Genomic DNA, 15409 nt, shown 5'->3' with positions numbered 1-15409 from the left:
AACCAAACCAATAACAAACACAAATTAAACATGACAAGCAAGCGCAAAGCGCTACAAAGAGATAGGACTTTTATTAACGGATCACACAATAAATTACATGTATTATAGTTGTATCCTAAGTAAATGTGAGGCTAAGGTGAGCTGACAGCTAGCTACTCGTTGTATAGGACTGTGACGTGAATGATACAATTTTGTTATCACCAATAGTCACCACAAGAACAACTACCATTTCTAAAATGGTGAAATCTACTAGCATCTTTTATCACAATTTCTCGTCCTGTAACCTTGGCTATAAGTTTAACTGCACTATGGCAATCACCACACACACGATGACTCTGAGTGATTTGCAAAGGTGTCCAATATGGAGTGTTGATAAGTCCAAAAGCTATAGCCAGCTTTTCACTGTGGTATTTTAGAATATGCTGATCCTCTTCAGCCACATCAGGAAGCAAAGTTTCATTCTCCACGGCATAACCATACCTAGATATTTCAACCATCAGGCTGTCTACCTTATCATAAATTTCCTTTCTTTGGGAATGAGATTTGTCTCCACAAAGGAAGGCATAAGGTTGTTTCTTGACTTCAATCCAGCTACATGCTGAAAGCATTCTTAAACCCTTCCTCTTTAAGGTCTGCAAAACACCTGCTGCTTCCTTCAATTTACCAGAACTGTTGTATAGGTTCAGAAGCAATATATAATTACACAGCTTCTCGGGCTCCAACCCATAAAGCTTTTCAGCAGCTAACTTCCCCAGCTCTAGATTCTCGTTCATTCTGCATGCTGTCAACAATGCTGCCCACATGTTTGTGGTTGGTTTGAAAGGAGCACTTCTTATTAGTGCGTAAGCTTCGTCTAATAAGCCCTCCCAGCCTAATAGTTCAATCATACATGCATAATGCATTGCTCTGGGCTTAACCTTGTGATCTCTACTCATAGAGTGAAAAATCTCCCAACCTCTTTCTGATAATCCTGAATGGCTACAAGCAGATAAGACAACAAGGAAAGTCACATGGTTAGGAATCATCCCTTCTTGAAGCATCTGCTCAAACATCTCTACAGCCTCTTCTCCTTGACCGTGGTTACCATATCCGCCAATCAATGCATTCCAAGATATGACATTCTTGCAGCGCATCCTGTTGAAAACATGCTGGGCATCCTGCATCCTACCCCATTTGCTATAGAAGTCTACAAGTGCAGTGTTTGCCACTATATCAGTGCCATAACCATGACGAACTAAAGCAGCATGCACTTGTTTTGCATGATCTAGAGAAGCCAATCTTACACAAATTCTTAACACTATTGAAATAGTAAAATGATTTATTGTAGCACCGCTATCTCGCATGCCAAAGTATAAACTAAGAGCCTCCTCACTATAACCATGAAGTGCATAGCTAGCAATAATGGAATTCCATCCTACAGTTGTCTTCTCTGGCATTTGATCAAATACAAAATGAGCATCATCGATGCTACCACACTTACTGTACATATCAATCAGTGCACAAGACACAAAATTATCATCACCAACCCCTCTTTTCAAAGCGCATGAATGAATCTGCCTTCCCACTTGAACAAGACCCAATCCAGCCGACGCACGAATCATGGTGACAAACGTGCGAGATCTTCCATCATTAAACTCTTCCCACATACACAGAAACAACCTAAAAGCTTCAGAGAAATTCCCACAATCTACAAGTCCACCAATCATGGTCATCCACGAAACCGCGTTTCTCTCAGGCATTTCATCAAACAGCTTCCATGCCTTAAGCATGAGACCACATTTCACATGCATAAACAAAACCCTGTTCATCACAAACAAATCAGGCTCAAACCCACTATTGATCATATAATTATACACCCTCTTAACACCTTGAATCGATCTCAAACAGACACAAGCATTCACCAAAGCATCATAGGTGCTGCCACCCACATCGAAACCATCATATCCAACTTCCAAAATTTCAAACAACTCCATTGCCTCCCGGTACCTATTACACAAAACCAACTTCTCAATCTGACAACAAATCCTAAAAGAGGACAGTTTCCTGATCGGGGTACCCTCCAAAACTGTCACTTCTCTTTCAACATACTCAACTTTCTTTGGTTTGGGTTTCAGCCTTCGTTCCATGGAGGAACAACAAATCCGGGAAAAGGGGTGACACCAATCTCTTACCTTTGAGGCAAAGCAACGCCCCAAAGAGGAAAGGTTCCCAGGAGATGAAGAACCCAGAAGTGGGGTTTGGGAATTGTGAAGAGAAAGTGCAATTTCCATTGGCAATAACAAATGCTGTTAACGAGGAGGGAGGATTAGAATGAGTGCCCCCAATTCCTCGAAGTGAGGAAGGGAACTTGAACATGGATGTGAATGTGAAAAATAGGAAAAAGTGAGATTTGGAACAAGACCTCGTCAGAAACATTGAAGTTTCCGCCCAGGTAGGTTTGGTAGTTACCAACTAAATACTTTTGCAACATCCACATGCACCACGCGTCAACACTGACGTTGTTTCCAAAGTTCTCCGATTGGTGCAACATTTTCTGTGCATTGTGTGTTTTTTTATTCTGTGATTTCATTGGTTTATGTGCATTGGGTTTTTTGATAAATTGAAATCAAAATCCTATTTCATTGCGTTAGTCCATGTTCTCAATTCCGGTAAGTCTATATCAAAATTGTAGCACCACAAAAAAGGGCATCAATTCAAATTTCACAACCATTAATCCGGCCAATTATTCTTTCTAAATTCCATTGGATTGCTTGTGCTTGAGGACTTGCTGTTTTTTACTTAAACATTGTTGTTAGACAAAGAAATGTACAAGATAGTATGCAATCCCTTGGGGTTCTCAAAGTTCTTATAAAAAAGTTAAGCGTGTTCAACATGGAGAAGAAAAAATAAAGTAAAACAGGTAGATTAGTTTAGACGTTTAACAAATTTGGCATCAACAAATTTTGAACAAACTCATATAAGAAATATAACCACATTCAACCCAAAATCATAAGATAATGAATTTATGAATTTTTTTCTTATATAATATCCATCTTACTATTTTTATCAACTTTCCACTTATCTTAAATTCCTATACACTATTTTCAACAGTGGTTCTGAAAAACAGGGAAAACAATTCTTATTTCAACTGAAAATTCAAAATACAATAACAGAAATCAAAATTTGATAAGAGAGATAGCAAACATCTCATTTACATTTACATTATGAACAAACAGAAATTACTTATATTACAAATGTATGGCGCCTGTGCCTTCTATGTGATATACCAAGAGAAATTTAACAACCACCCTTTCAATTGAACCAGAAAAAAAAAGACGAGGTTTGATTATTTAAATATCAAAAATCCATTACTTCGCAGTATTACTTAACATTCCTGTTCCTGATTTTTCTCCCATACATATTCATTCTTTTTGTGTTGTACGTTTTAGGCCATAAGTTTTGCGATTTAAAGTTGTAAACGGGAACATTATCTATATGAGCTTGCATTTCGATCTGTTATTCTTCTTTCCAATCTTGGAGCTGCACATAAGTAACTAAGTTAGAGAAAGAAAAAAAGAGTAAAGGGAGGTAATGGTAGGAATAATAATGAATCTACTTACCAAGTCCATTAGCTTCATGTGTCCTCATGATTCTGAGCCTCCTCACAGAGTTAAGGAACATCCTGATTGCAATTTCAAGGATCAAGGTAGAAAAGTATCAAACAAGATAAAACAAAAGGTCCTACACCTCAACAAATCAATTGCTTTCTCAAATCTCAACAGTTCATGCTTTTTGTTCTGGTTACAATTTTTCACACCATTTCCCTTGTTCCAGAAAAGACCATGACCGGTAAACTCTGATATGATGGATTGTCCACTGAATGGAAGCTTAAGTGTTATGAAACACAGGATGTGCAAATCAGTAGCAAATAGTGATATATTTAATTTAAGCCTTATAGTAGCTAGTAGCTACTTTCTGGCACCATCAATTTTTCATATAGAATCCTGGTACCCCACAAACTACACAAGGGTAGCAGAAATAAAGGTTTAGAACATATAATACTGAGCATAACCATGTTTGCTTCTTTCAGTTATTACCATTAGAGGTAATTTTTCAAAAGGGCTAGGAATCATCAAGAAAGCAGCATGGACTTCCTACCGCACATTCTTAGGTTTGCCACACCAAATGAAACAATACACATATACTATTTGAAAATCAATCAGCAATGCAAATTTTAGGTGGATGGAAAAATATAGAGCATGTGTCAATGATATGCAGCACTTAAAGGGAGAGAAACTTTGAAAACTAAAATGTAATTGATGAGTTCAAACCGAATACTTACCACCAAGGAACATCTCCAACGAGCATCCAATCTCCTTCCTTGTCTTCATAAGTGAGCACAAAGTCGGAAGAACCATCCAGCCATTTTGAATGCCCATTTCCTCCAACTATTGTACCATGATCTTCTCCATTTGATCCTACTACAATGATGTCATCGCCATTGGGGGAAAAGAGGAGTCAAGCACATTGAATAGCCAAAATTAAACTCTATGTTATTTATCAAAACCAAAATGTACTACACACCAACAGAAAAAAAATAAGCCAAACCAGAACTTTATTTATAAAAACAGAATATAATGTTGCTATGTAGTTTTGTACTTTGATCTGTATCTTTGAAATTTGTTACATTTTGATTACTAAAATATGGAGTATACACCAAGATATCTATTTTATTCACAATTAGATAAAACAAAAGGCAGAGTAAAAGGCTAAACCACATGTGCTTGTCAACTTTTCAACCTTCTATTCATGTACAAACTACCTTTTGAACAATAGTAAATAACACATAATTTAGATTTGGCACAGTGAAAAAAAGAGGAAGAAGTTATCATCATGACATGCCAAAAAAATCCATTCCAATGGATTCCAGCTGGTAAAACCCATGAGTTGGATTTGTTTGTTAGACCCCTTTTCCACCTACTTATTAAATGGGGTTGGGGGCGGGTACTGAAGTATATGATACCTAAATGCATTAAATTTACCTTTTGATTTTAGTTGTTTTGATTTATGGGTTGATTAACTTCTCAATTTTGTTGCATTTAGTATGTGGAGCTGTTGATCATTTAGATTTTGATTGTTTTAAGTTATTCGATTGTTATTTTGTAGAGTTTGTATTGAGTGTTGAGAAAACTTTTGGATTTTTTTTCAAAAGGAAATTTTACCTTTGTTAGGGAGGACTGTAGTTGATTCTTCAAACATTTCCTCCAAAGTTTGAGCTAAGGTTTCATAGGAACCATGAACATTCAAATCAACCTTCCTTCCAATTGGTATTCCATCCATTTTTACTTTCACAAACAGGGAATTCCTGAGATTTACGTTTTCCTTGGAAACAGTGTTGTTACTATCACTGCCACCATCTGCACTCTTCCTAACCCCAGTACTAGTGCTTGCTCTTTTGTCAACTGTAGAATTGAAAACTTCCGTGGCTGGTGACTTTGCATGGCTATTATAGTTGTTCATTCTATATGCTCCAAGGGGAGGCCATCCAACAACTTGTCTGCATAAAAAAATCAGTCACAATCACAACAGAAGTGATAATTCCATCACAAGTCAAACAAGAATAACACATGAATCAACAATGTATATTAGGAAGTGGACTTTCACTGTATTATATATTATGAAATGTTTCTTATATGTTCTATACTATCATTATTACAACACAATGAAGAATGTATTAACATTAAGATTTTGATTTAGATATCAAATGGTGAATAAATGAAATTGGATCCAAACATAGCAGACATATTTACAACAACTCTCATATACTTTTGAATCAAGTGAGTTAGACCTTTTAACATATTAGTATACTAGATTAAACAGCAAAAGAAACAAGAGGGTGATTTGGTATTAAGGTAATTTACCTGGGAGAGGTAGCAGGAAGAACAGAATCAGAACCAGAATCAGAAATAGAGACAGGTCTCTTGGTTCCAGAAGTGAGAATGGTAATCCCACTGAATGAGGAAGCTGGGGCATAGGGAGAGAGGGTCAAGGAGAGAGCCAATTCAATATCAGATGAAGAATCCTGTGAAGAGTTATCATCTTTAGACATTGAAGCACACCTGGTGTAATGAGAAGCGTGTGTGAAGAGTGGAATACTGAAGTTGAAGAGTGAAAACAAAGAAGAAGAGGAAGAAGACAATGGCGTGGTGAACAAGGGTCTTAGAATCGTTACCGTGTGGTCCACGTGTCTGCTTTGATCATCATTCCTCGAAATTAGGAGAAGTGGTTGCAATTAGCAACCGTGGTAGGGCCCACACTAGCTTCAAAGACATTGCGACAAACGCTCCACAAAATACCATGTTTCTGTCCTTTACCTCAACAAAAGTAACCATCGACGTCGTTTTCATATAAATAAACTGCCACGTGTCAATCGTGCTTCTTGCCACCTGGCGTTTGTCCATACTGCAGGAGACCGCCATCTACAGCATGACGTAGAAGTGGTAGAATATGAAAATGTCATTAAAATTCGTATTATCTTTTTTCCTAAAATTTGTATTTTGTTTATTTTATCTGCTATGGTTAACATGTTTTTATTTTTCATCTGCTTTGGATATATAGTTAGCAAACCAAAGACTTCCTCATGGATTTTTAACTGTATAGTATTAAATTAAGACAAAGTTTAATGTCGTAAGTGTATATATTCTTTGGTTTAAATTAGAATTTTATATATGCTTGTAACAGTATTAGAAAATTATTAAATAATAATTAATTTTTATATTAATTAAATTATATATTATTTTAGAAATAAAAATTTATTAATATTTAAATTAATTTTTATTATTAATAAATAATTTTTAATTTAATATTTAATTAGTTATCAATATTTAAATTTTAAAATTAGTTAATTAAAGTATTTGATAACTAATTAAATACTAATTTAAAAACTATTTATCAATAATAAAAATTAATTTAAATATTAATAATTTTTCCAGTCTTTAAAATAGTATTTAATTTAATCAATATAGCAACTAATTATTATTGATCTCTAAAATTGGTTTTTATTTAATAATTATTTTAGTGTGAATTATATAATACAAGTCAATATTAAAGGTCATTATAAATTGTTAAAGAAAAAATTTAATTTTAACTAAATAATTTTAGAAAATGTATATTAAATATTAATATCACATTTCACTACAAGAAAATCATGAAATATAAACTAATTTTTAGAGACTAAAAATAATAAGTTGCTATAGTGACTAAGTTATAGACCATTTTAGAGACTAAAAACAATTAGTTTCTATCATTGTTAAATGGTTTCTTAATCAACAACCAAGGTTTTTGCTACCAATAATTTAGATTCTCAATTAAAAATTGTCCCTAATCTATTGCCCTAATTTTTCCAATTAAAAACATTTTTTCTTGCAACAATCAAAAACTCATTAGCACCATCACCTTGAAGAGTCTCACTTAATAATATCAGGTGATCATTACACAATCAGAACTCAGCGACCACGACAGAAACACAATCGTCGCACAACCAGAACTGAGACAAAGGTGAACACAAACTCAATGAACATGACAACAACAAAGGTGAGGGAAGTGACCACAAACAGAGGTGAGACAACAATGAACATGATAAACAACCACAACGAAGCGACCTCAACCAACGAAAGAACATCAATTTGATTTCTAGTTTAGAAACGATATTATTTTAGGTTTAAAAAAATCCCTATGAACTTATCGACTTGGTTGCCAACTCATGGGTTCAAACGAATTCACTAAATTTACAACAAGTTTATCACTCCAAAAACAAGTTTGCTTTTGAGTTAACTCGTCCATAGTGAATGGAAATGTAAACTTGTCAGGAGTTTGATAACTTGTGCACTTTTATTGCAATGGAATTGTTTTCCTAAAACAAAAATCTAGATAAATCTTTGAATTTCTTCTTATTTTAATTTTGAATTTTGCTATATCTTGAAACAGGGATGCGTGGCAGATAGGATCATATAGGTTGCTTTTATACATCTAGCACGTAAATAGGTTATATCCCCTCATGTGAAATAGGAGTGGTATGTCTTTACATATGTCACCCCTTATATATATCTGATAAAAATAATGAAGTATATTATTACCTAGATGAAATAAAACATGGGATACCAAGTTTCTTAAAGTGAAAACACATTTTTATTTTTATCATAACAAATGATCACGTCTTGCTATTCTTAAGCATTATTACTTTGGGGTCACTGATATTTGTACCCGTGGTAGACACCCTCATGACACGTTTGGTACTTCCAAGAAGAAATAAATGAATTACAAGAGTGTGGAAGAAAATCATAGCTACATATACCCTTAGAAGAAGATATATGTAAATATAAAACCAGTATGAAAACATTGCTGAAAAGAGAAGAGAATATATATAAATATAAAACCAGTTCACAACTTCTTATACCAAAACCCCAGCAAAGTTTAAACCCTAAAGAAATAACTCACAGATTTTATTATCTTTTCAAACTAAATATCCTCTCAAATCCGATTTATTTATTAACTTTAACGTAGCTGATTTAGCTTTCCATGAGAAAATTAATTTAAACAACTGAGAAATTACGAAACTCGATGCAAAAAAGTTAAAACATCATACATAAAAAAATACGATATTAAAACGGCAATTAAAAAAGTGATAATTCTGGGTGTAGACTTTATAAAAAAAACTTAACATAATTGAAAAGTACAATATTATTAAAGAATATTATTCTTACGTTCCTTCATCAATATTGCATTAATTCTGCCAATTCACAATCAGCACCACCAGCACTCCAAAAAGGATCGCAAGCTTAACTTTTTCAATGAGCTTATCTTATAATAGCATATATAGAATCTGTTTAAATACAATAAAATTCCATAAAAACTAATGAGACAAAAAAATCTTCAGAACTTAAAATTAGTTTATACAAAAATTAAAAATTAGACCCACAATGATTTTGAAAAATTTATTCAATTTTTCTTTCTATTTTCTTCTCTTGTAAGTGTATATCAAAATGTTTATTCACCCGGACTGATAGTAAAGGAGACATTAATAGGCTGCCAATGACAAAGTAACCAAATAAAAACTACCACAGTGCTTACCTCAGTAGTCAAGAAAATTACAATCTCCAAAAAATAGCTAGCAAGATCAAAAGGAAAAGACAAAATGCAAAATAAAGAAAATTTACATCACTCCACAAGGAAAATTTTATTTTCATTATAAAATAAAACGGTGAATAATATTATAACACGTTACCCAAAGAATATTTGGAAATAAATTTATTCTGTCAAAGCCAAAATATTGACGTCCACCTAGACTAAAAATCATATAAAATATTTAAACAAAATGGTCAAAAACTTGTTTTTAGATGGATTAAAGATTGCTAATTAAGCTTTTATTGATTAGAACTCAAATTTGCCTTTGAATTTTCCGATGGATGAGGTGTGCTCTCGGTGCAAGCAGTGCAAGAAAGAGGATTGTCAACAAGATTGATCCGCAATGTTCGGTGCCTCTCCTCATTCCCAGGTACATGGAGGAGAGCATCCATGATTAAAATGTCCCAGTCACGATGAAGGAAAAAGGAAGACCAAGTTTCATCTGTTTCAAAGAAGCCAAACCAATAATAATTTCCGTTACCTATCAAACTGGCCTCGGTGTTCCCACTTTCCAAACTCTAGATCTTATAAAGTCAAGTACAATTCACAAGCAAAAGAATATAATATGTCAAGGTAAACAGCCAGATCATGGTGGTTATACATACACACTAAAATGGTTAACTAGCAGTTTGTGAAAAGGTTTTCATTCGAATCATAAAGATAAATATTCAAATTACTAACCTCCATTTCGAACTGCCTTCAGCTGCAAGATACCGGTGCCTTGCGGCCCAGAAACAGGAAATGAGCATGAAACAGAATGTCTTTTATGAGCTACTGCAAGAGATGCATTGTACCATGGACCTTTAAGAATAGGTTCTCCAATAGCATCTATTAGTCCTTGGTTCTTGATAGCCTTCTCCATGGCCTTGCTGAAAATTTTGCAGCCAATAACTTTAGGGGCTGCCATGGTAGACAAGTTTTCAACTTTGAAATGTAAAGAACAAAAGTCGAGAAACTACTTATGAGATAAGTCATATGTATTAGTAACAGTCTCATAAAAGTATTGAATAAGCTAACTATCTAGTATCTAATATGTAAAAGAAAAATAAAAATAGAATAGGATTTATAAGGTGAGATAGGATGATGAAGAATTTGAAAATAGCGCTTATTTTAATCAAAGTTGGAGAGCTAGGTAGCTGGAGTGTAGATAGAAAAGGACAAAAATAGAACAAATATCTCAGAAGCCCCTCTTACTCCATGAGAAACTTTTGTAGTTAGCAACTAAGAGTATAATTATTATCTCAGTATTCTAGATCTGATTTGTGCGCACCACCTTAGTGCCCTTGTTCTTTTCTATGGAAAATGAAAATGCCATGCAGAGTAGAGCTATTTCGGGAAAAAAAAAAAGATAACCACAAAACTTAGATGCTAAAAGGTTTCAGTTAAACAAGGACAAGTTTTGGCCTCCTTGAGGAACATAGCCTTTCCATGGACAATAACGATGGGAGTTAGGAAATATCATAAACAAAGTCTAAAAAACACTATGTTAAAATGCATCTCTTAATAGTTTTCTCAGGCCCGGCTAATGCAGTCCCAAGAGATTAAGGTAAAATAACTAGCTATTATCAACTCTTAACTCGGAATACCAAATAACATCTCAATATACCTGCTACATCCACGATATATGGCAAGGTCATCAAGGGCACTCAGAGCGACACCACCAGTAATAGTAACCAAAATAAATGACACTGCCTTTCTACCATAGTATTTGCTGGTCTCTTCATCCACATTCCTCGTGGAACTGCAACAGTTTAAAAAATGGTAGTATATTACAGTTCAATTATGATGTCAATTTCAAAAATATACCTAAAAAATGCATCTATTCTTTAATCATCTAGGAAAAGCATATCTATCTACAGATCCCTAACTAGATAAAAGAAATATGCTAAGAATGACAAGCAACAAGAGCACAAATTTGTATGAGTACATATCCTCCATATTCATTTAAATGAAAAATGTTAACAAGTACTTCGTTTTTTCACTTGCAAAAGAAGTTCAGCTTAAAAAAATAAGTATTACTTTGGGTAGAAATATAGTTTGGATCCCTCATCCGATTTTATTTTTTTTTGTATTTGCTCTGGTAATTTTAAAAGGTTTCACTTTAACACGTTAATCTGTTCAATTTGGTGATACGTGACAAAGTTCGAGAGATGCTACTTCAGATGGGCATTTCCACATTAAACAAAATTAACAATGTTACTGCATAAAATAGACAGAAAGACCATTTTGATATAACAAAACCTAAATAAAACTTTTTAAACTAAACCAAACACTAAGATGAGGAGCCAAAAAATATATTTTTAGCCTATTATTCAACTTCCTTTGCTTTAGAACTCGTCTCGGAATATTCTGAATTCACGGGCTTTACCTATCGCGATGAAAACTGTAAAATTCCTAATTTGAGTTACAGAATATAATTACTTTGTTGAGCTATGAATTCGGAAATTTTAAAGCGTGAAAAATTGAGGGCATTAATGAGTGTTTGAGTACACTCAAAATCCCCAATCCCCAATTCTTGCAAACCTCGTCACATACATATAATTTAACAATTGATCTCTAATAGAAACGCATAACTTACAAAATCTAAAACAGCCAATAAAATTTACGAGTAACAATCAAATCCACTACAAGGCGAAAATAAAGACAAGGAGGGCAATAAGATGGAAATAGAAGAAGAACCATAGAGCTTACGAGGAAATCTGAGGTTTTGGGGAGAGTTTGAGGAATGAGCTTAACCTCTTCACCAACATGATCAATCAACAAATGTCGTGTCACCGTTGTCGGTGGCTTGCGATTTCGCGGTTATCAAAACGAACTACGAGAAATTGCGATGTTGCGTAGTATATTAACGTGAAGATGAAAAATTGTAGGTTTTTTTGGGAACGAAAATGGAGCGAAAACTCAATTATGATAAACCCTAAACTTACAGGACGAGATTCGAGAAAGATTGTGAGTTTTAGTACTATTATTACATCCCAAAACTCAAATTTGAAAATAATTTTACATTTGATTTATTCGATTTTTAGTTAATTCTGTTTTTGTCTTCATTTAATTCTTAAATCTTTTGCATAAATTGTGAGAGGAATAATAAACAGGCTTGTTTTGTTGTTTTCTTTTATTGAAAAAAAAAATCTACAAAATAAACAATTACTTAGTAATTTCTTTAAAAAAAAGAAAAAAGAAAACAAAAGTTTTTTTTTTCTACTTCTACTTTTATACAGTCATATTTTTTAAGCACAACTAAAGATTCAATGATAAAAGACTAATTGCAAAGTTAAAAACAATGTTAGTATAAGGATATTATTTATTTCTGTTTTTCCATTCTTTTTAGAAGATGTTAAGAAAATAGAAAATGATGTGTTAATTACAATAATTTAAATATCCTCACATATTCAGTAGTGGTGAAAGTTCTTCTTATTTTAACGTGATAATTAAAAAATATATATATTAATTATTAAGAAGTAGATTTTAAATATAACTTAATTTTATAAAATAAAATTTATTAAATACTTTAACAAGAAGTAACAATAAAATCTCATTAACGTATGTTCTAAATAATTATAATATAATAATATTTAAATTTAATTCAACATTATAAATTTATTTTATAAGTTTATTTATTTATATACTATAAAATATTTTTATATTTAATCGATTTCAACACTAATATTTTAAAACATTTTAACATTTATATTTTTTTAATAAATAGTTTGTTAAATTACAATTGAAATTTTCATATGTATGTTATTTGATAATACATGTGAGTTTTTACTTCATGTTATTTTTTTCGTATTTTAAATATAGTTGTCAATAAGATTAAATCAGTTTCTTCTTAGATTTTAAGTTTTTCTTTCATAATTTTTTTCTTTTGTAGTATTTTATTTTCTATGTTTGACTTCCTAGAGGATCTTTAAATATCTTTGACTGATTAAAGTAACTTAAAATAAGAGAAGTTAATTATTTTTTAAATTCTAATTTAAGTTTTGTTATAATGATTTGATTTTATATGTATGTATGTGTGAAATGGTGGAAGTTTTTCTTTTGTTTTGGAAAAAATAAATAAACCTTATTAATAAGTTTATGGACATAAATTGAAAATGTTGGATAAAAAATATAAATGCACTATAATACTCTTATTTAGCATCTAACTACTTACGATAATATAAGTAAAAATATAATTTTTTTCAATTTATAAACATCTATTTAGAAAATAAAACAGTGCTTAGTTTCCATGTTGATATATGGGCATAACAAGTGTAAGTATTATCGTCTACATCTTTAAAAAAATAAAACAAGGCAAATTCGTATTCGAATATAATATTTTAAATTCATTTTCATTTATTATTTGATAAACTTGTTTGGGATATAGCACATTTTTCTTAACCATTTAAATGCATTAATGTCTTTAAATGAATTATATTGCAAATTATTGATTTTATTTTATTTCGAATGCCCTACAACAGAAACATAAAAGTTCAACAGAAACATAAAAGTTCAATTATATATATTTATTAAATATATAATTTTAACTTAATTGTTTTAATCATTAAGATTTATATTATTTAAATTTTAAAATAAGTATTTTATGTGTTGTATACTTACAGAAAAAAAATTAACATATATTTTTTTTTCTTTCACTATCTTTTGAATTGATTAGTTTTTTTACACAAGATCATTACATTCAAGGGAAATTTTACCAGTATTTTTTTATTGACTGAAATTCATCATTTATGTGTGATCTATAAAAAAAACTCTTAAAATTTTTATTCGATATACTTATTTAGAGAGTTTTACTCGAATTTCATTGATGATAAAAATGTGTTAAAAATAATGTATTATTAAGTTTGAAAACAAAATAATGTATTAGTCAAGAGCTGAAGGATGTTATCTCCGGTTGCACATATCATTTTGATTATTAAACCTCATATTGACTTTGGGTTCTAACCTAATTTTGCATAGTAATTTCTATTACCGTTTGTTTATATATAAGCTATAAGTATTTGTTAGAACCCATCATTAATTAAAAATACAGAACTTTTTCCAGTAATTATATTTTTATATTTAATCAAAATGTTAACTTTTCATAAGTCTAAATGATGCACTTTCATTTTCCTTTTATTTGAACAAAACTATACTTTAAGTCTCTTGTATTCTCATATATATGATAATTATTTTTCTATATTTTTTTTTTTTAAGTAAGATTATCAATTTTTTAATTATTTAATATTATTTAAAATGTTATTATTTATAATTTAAAAGATAAAAGATTTTATTACTATTATTTATATTATAGAAAGTCAAAACACTACTTCCAATAACGTTGTTTTTATCACAATTATATGGAAAAATTTGTCATAAATATTTCATTTGAGAGTTAAGAGATTACTTCTAATTCAAAATCTTAAAATAATAGATATAATGTATGTTTTTTTTTATATAACTCATTCATAATATTTATTTATGCATGCATGATATCAAACTCACACTTATAATAAAAAAAATATTTATAAATGAATTGATGAATTTGTGACCTCAATTCTAATTAGAAAAGGCATGGGAAGATGATAGGTTTACAATTTTAGGTTTCGGCTGCTGATAAAAATCTTCAATTGAATTTCGTCTATGTATCAACACTGTAAGACGTTTTCTTCGGAATTGTAATCATCCTTTTTATTATAACAAGAGAGAAAACAAAAACAATATAAAGTATAGGTTACGTATCCAGAATAAAAATAGTTTGACATTGTAATCAATTTTAAATTAGCACATTTAGAATAATTGATTTAAAATTTATATCAATAATGATATTTAATCAGGTATTAGTATAAAATTATTTCTTTAATTGCCCATTTAGTCTTTAATATTTATAAATTTTACTTTTTAGTTCTTATATTTAAAGATTGTCAATTTTATCATTTTACATTATTTTAGTTTTTATTTCTACAATTTATAGGGTTTAAAATACATTTAAATGTAAAATTTATTCAATCACATGTAGTAAATGGATAATTACACCCCTTTTGTCATCTAGAATTTGTATCCATCTTCTCTAGGTTTAATTAATCTTTGTTTTGATGTCTAATGTAAAAAGTTTATGGTATTAATTTTTTTTCATTTTTTCAATTTTTTTTTTGTTTGTTTTTATATTTCAAATGTCACATTTTTGTTGCTTTTCTTTCTTTATTATCTTTCATGACTTAGAAAGAAATAGAAAACATTAAAAACGACAAAAGAAATAGAAAACTTG

At 31.0% G+C, this 15409-nt stretch overlaps 3 protein-coding genes across 4 annotated transcripts; all 3 read right to left on the bottom strand.

Moving 5' to 3' along the window:
• Nucleotides 1-46: 46 nt before the first annotated feature.
• Nucleotides 47-2812, bottom strand: LOC137814326 (pentatricopeptide repeat-containing protein At5g50390, chloroplastic). The gene has a single exon (XM_068617002.1). The coding sequence runs from the start codon at nucleotides 2268-2270 to the stop codon at nucleotides 198-200; it is 2073 nt and encodes a 690-aa protein (XP_068473103.1). The 5' UTR covers nucleotides 2271-2812; the 3' UTR covers nucleotides 47-197.
• A 281-nt stretch (nucleotides 2813-3093) lies between these two features.
• On the bottom strand, nucleotides 3094-6165 carry LOC137814325 (auxin-responsive protein IAA11-like). Of its 2 annotated transcripts, none has more exons than XM_068617000.1 (5): nucleotides 5901-6165; nucleotides 5202-5536; nucleotides 4322-4460; nucleotides 3600-3661; nucleotides 3094-3519 (listed from the first exon to the last, which is right to left on the bottom strand). In XM_068617000.1, exons 1-5 carry the CDS (start codon nucleotides 6086-6088, stop codon nucleotides 3467-3469), a joined length of 777 nt encoding a protein of 258 aa, XP_068473101.1. In that variant the 5' UTR covers nucleotides 6089-6165; the 3' UTR covers nucleotides 3094-3466. The 2 variants fall into 2 exon arrangements, with proteins under 2 accessions (XP_068473101.1, XP_068473102.1); XM_068617001.1 differs by having other exon boundaries at nucleotides 4322-4457.
• A 3024-nt stretch (nucleotides 6166-9189) lies between these two features.
• On the bottom strand, nucleotides 9190-12140 carry LOC137814323 (uncharacterized). The gene is made up of 4 exons (XM_068616999.1): nucleotides 11854-12140; nucleotides 10769-10903; nucleotides 9844-10031; nucleotides 9190-9604 (listed from the first exon to the last, which is right to left on the bottom strand). Exons 1-4 carry the CDS (start codon nucleotides 11910-11912, stop codon nucleotides 9402-9404), a joined length of 585 nt encoding a protein of 194 aa, XP_068473100.1. The 5' UTR covers nucleotides 11913-12140; the 3' UTR covers nucleotides 9190-9401.
• Between the last annotated feature and the right edge of the window lie 3269 nt (nucleotides 12141-15409).

Source organism: Phaseolus vulgaris, chromosome 1, assembly GCF_000499845.2.
Source record: "Phaseolus vulgaris cultivar G19833 chromosome 1, P. vulgaris v2.0, whole genome shotgun sequence".
Classification (NCBI taxonomy): Eukaryota; Viridiplantae; Streptophyta; class Magnoliopsida; order Fabales; family Fabaceae; genus Phaseolus; species Phaseolus vulgaris.
Note: the sequence above shows the minus strand (reverse complement) of the source record. Positions and strands in the feature narration are given on the sequence as shown.

Excerpts from the sequence above, each read along its gene's own strand:
- LOC137814326 (XM_068617002.1), bottom strand. The coding sequence starts at position 2,270 with ATGGAAATTGCACTTTCTCTTCACAATTCCCAAACCCCACTTCTGGGT.
- LOC137814325 (XM_068617000.1), bottom strand. The coding sequence starts at position 6,088 with ATGTCTAAAGATGATAACTCTTCACAGGATTCTTCATCTGATATTGAA. Across the intron at positions 5,537-5,900 it reads CTTCCTGCTACCTCTCCCAG|ACAAGTTGTTGGATGGCCTC; the intron begins GTAAATTACCTT and ends TTTTTTATGCAG. Across the intron at positions 3,662-4,321 it reads GTTGGAGATGTTCCTTGGTG|GATGTTCCTTAACTCTGTGA; the intron begins GTAAGTATTCGG and ends AATTGCAATCAG.
- LOC137814323 (XM_068616999.1), bottom strand. The coding sequence starts at position 11,912 with ATGTTGGTGAAGAGGTTAAGCTCATTCCTCAAACTCTCCCCAAAACCT. Across the intron at positions 10,904-11,853 it reads CCAAAACCTCAGATTTCCTC|TTCCACGAGGAATGTGGATG; the intron begins GTAAGCTCTATG and ends AAACTGTTGCAG. Across the intron at positions 9,605-9,843 it reads GAAGGCAGTTCGAAATGGAG|ATGAAACTTGGTCTTCCTTT; the intron begins GTTAGTAATTTG and ends TCTTTGAAACAG.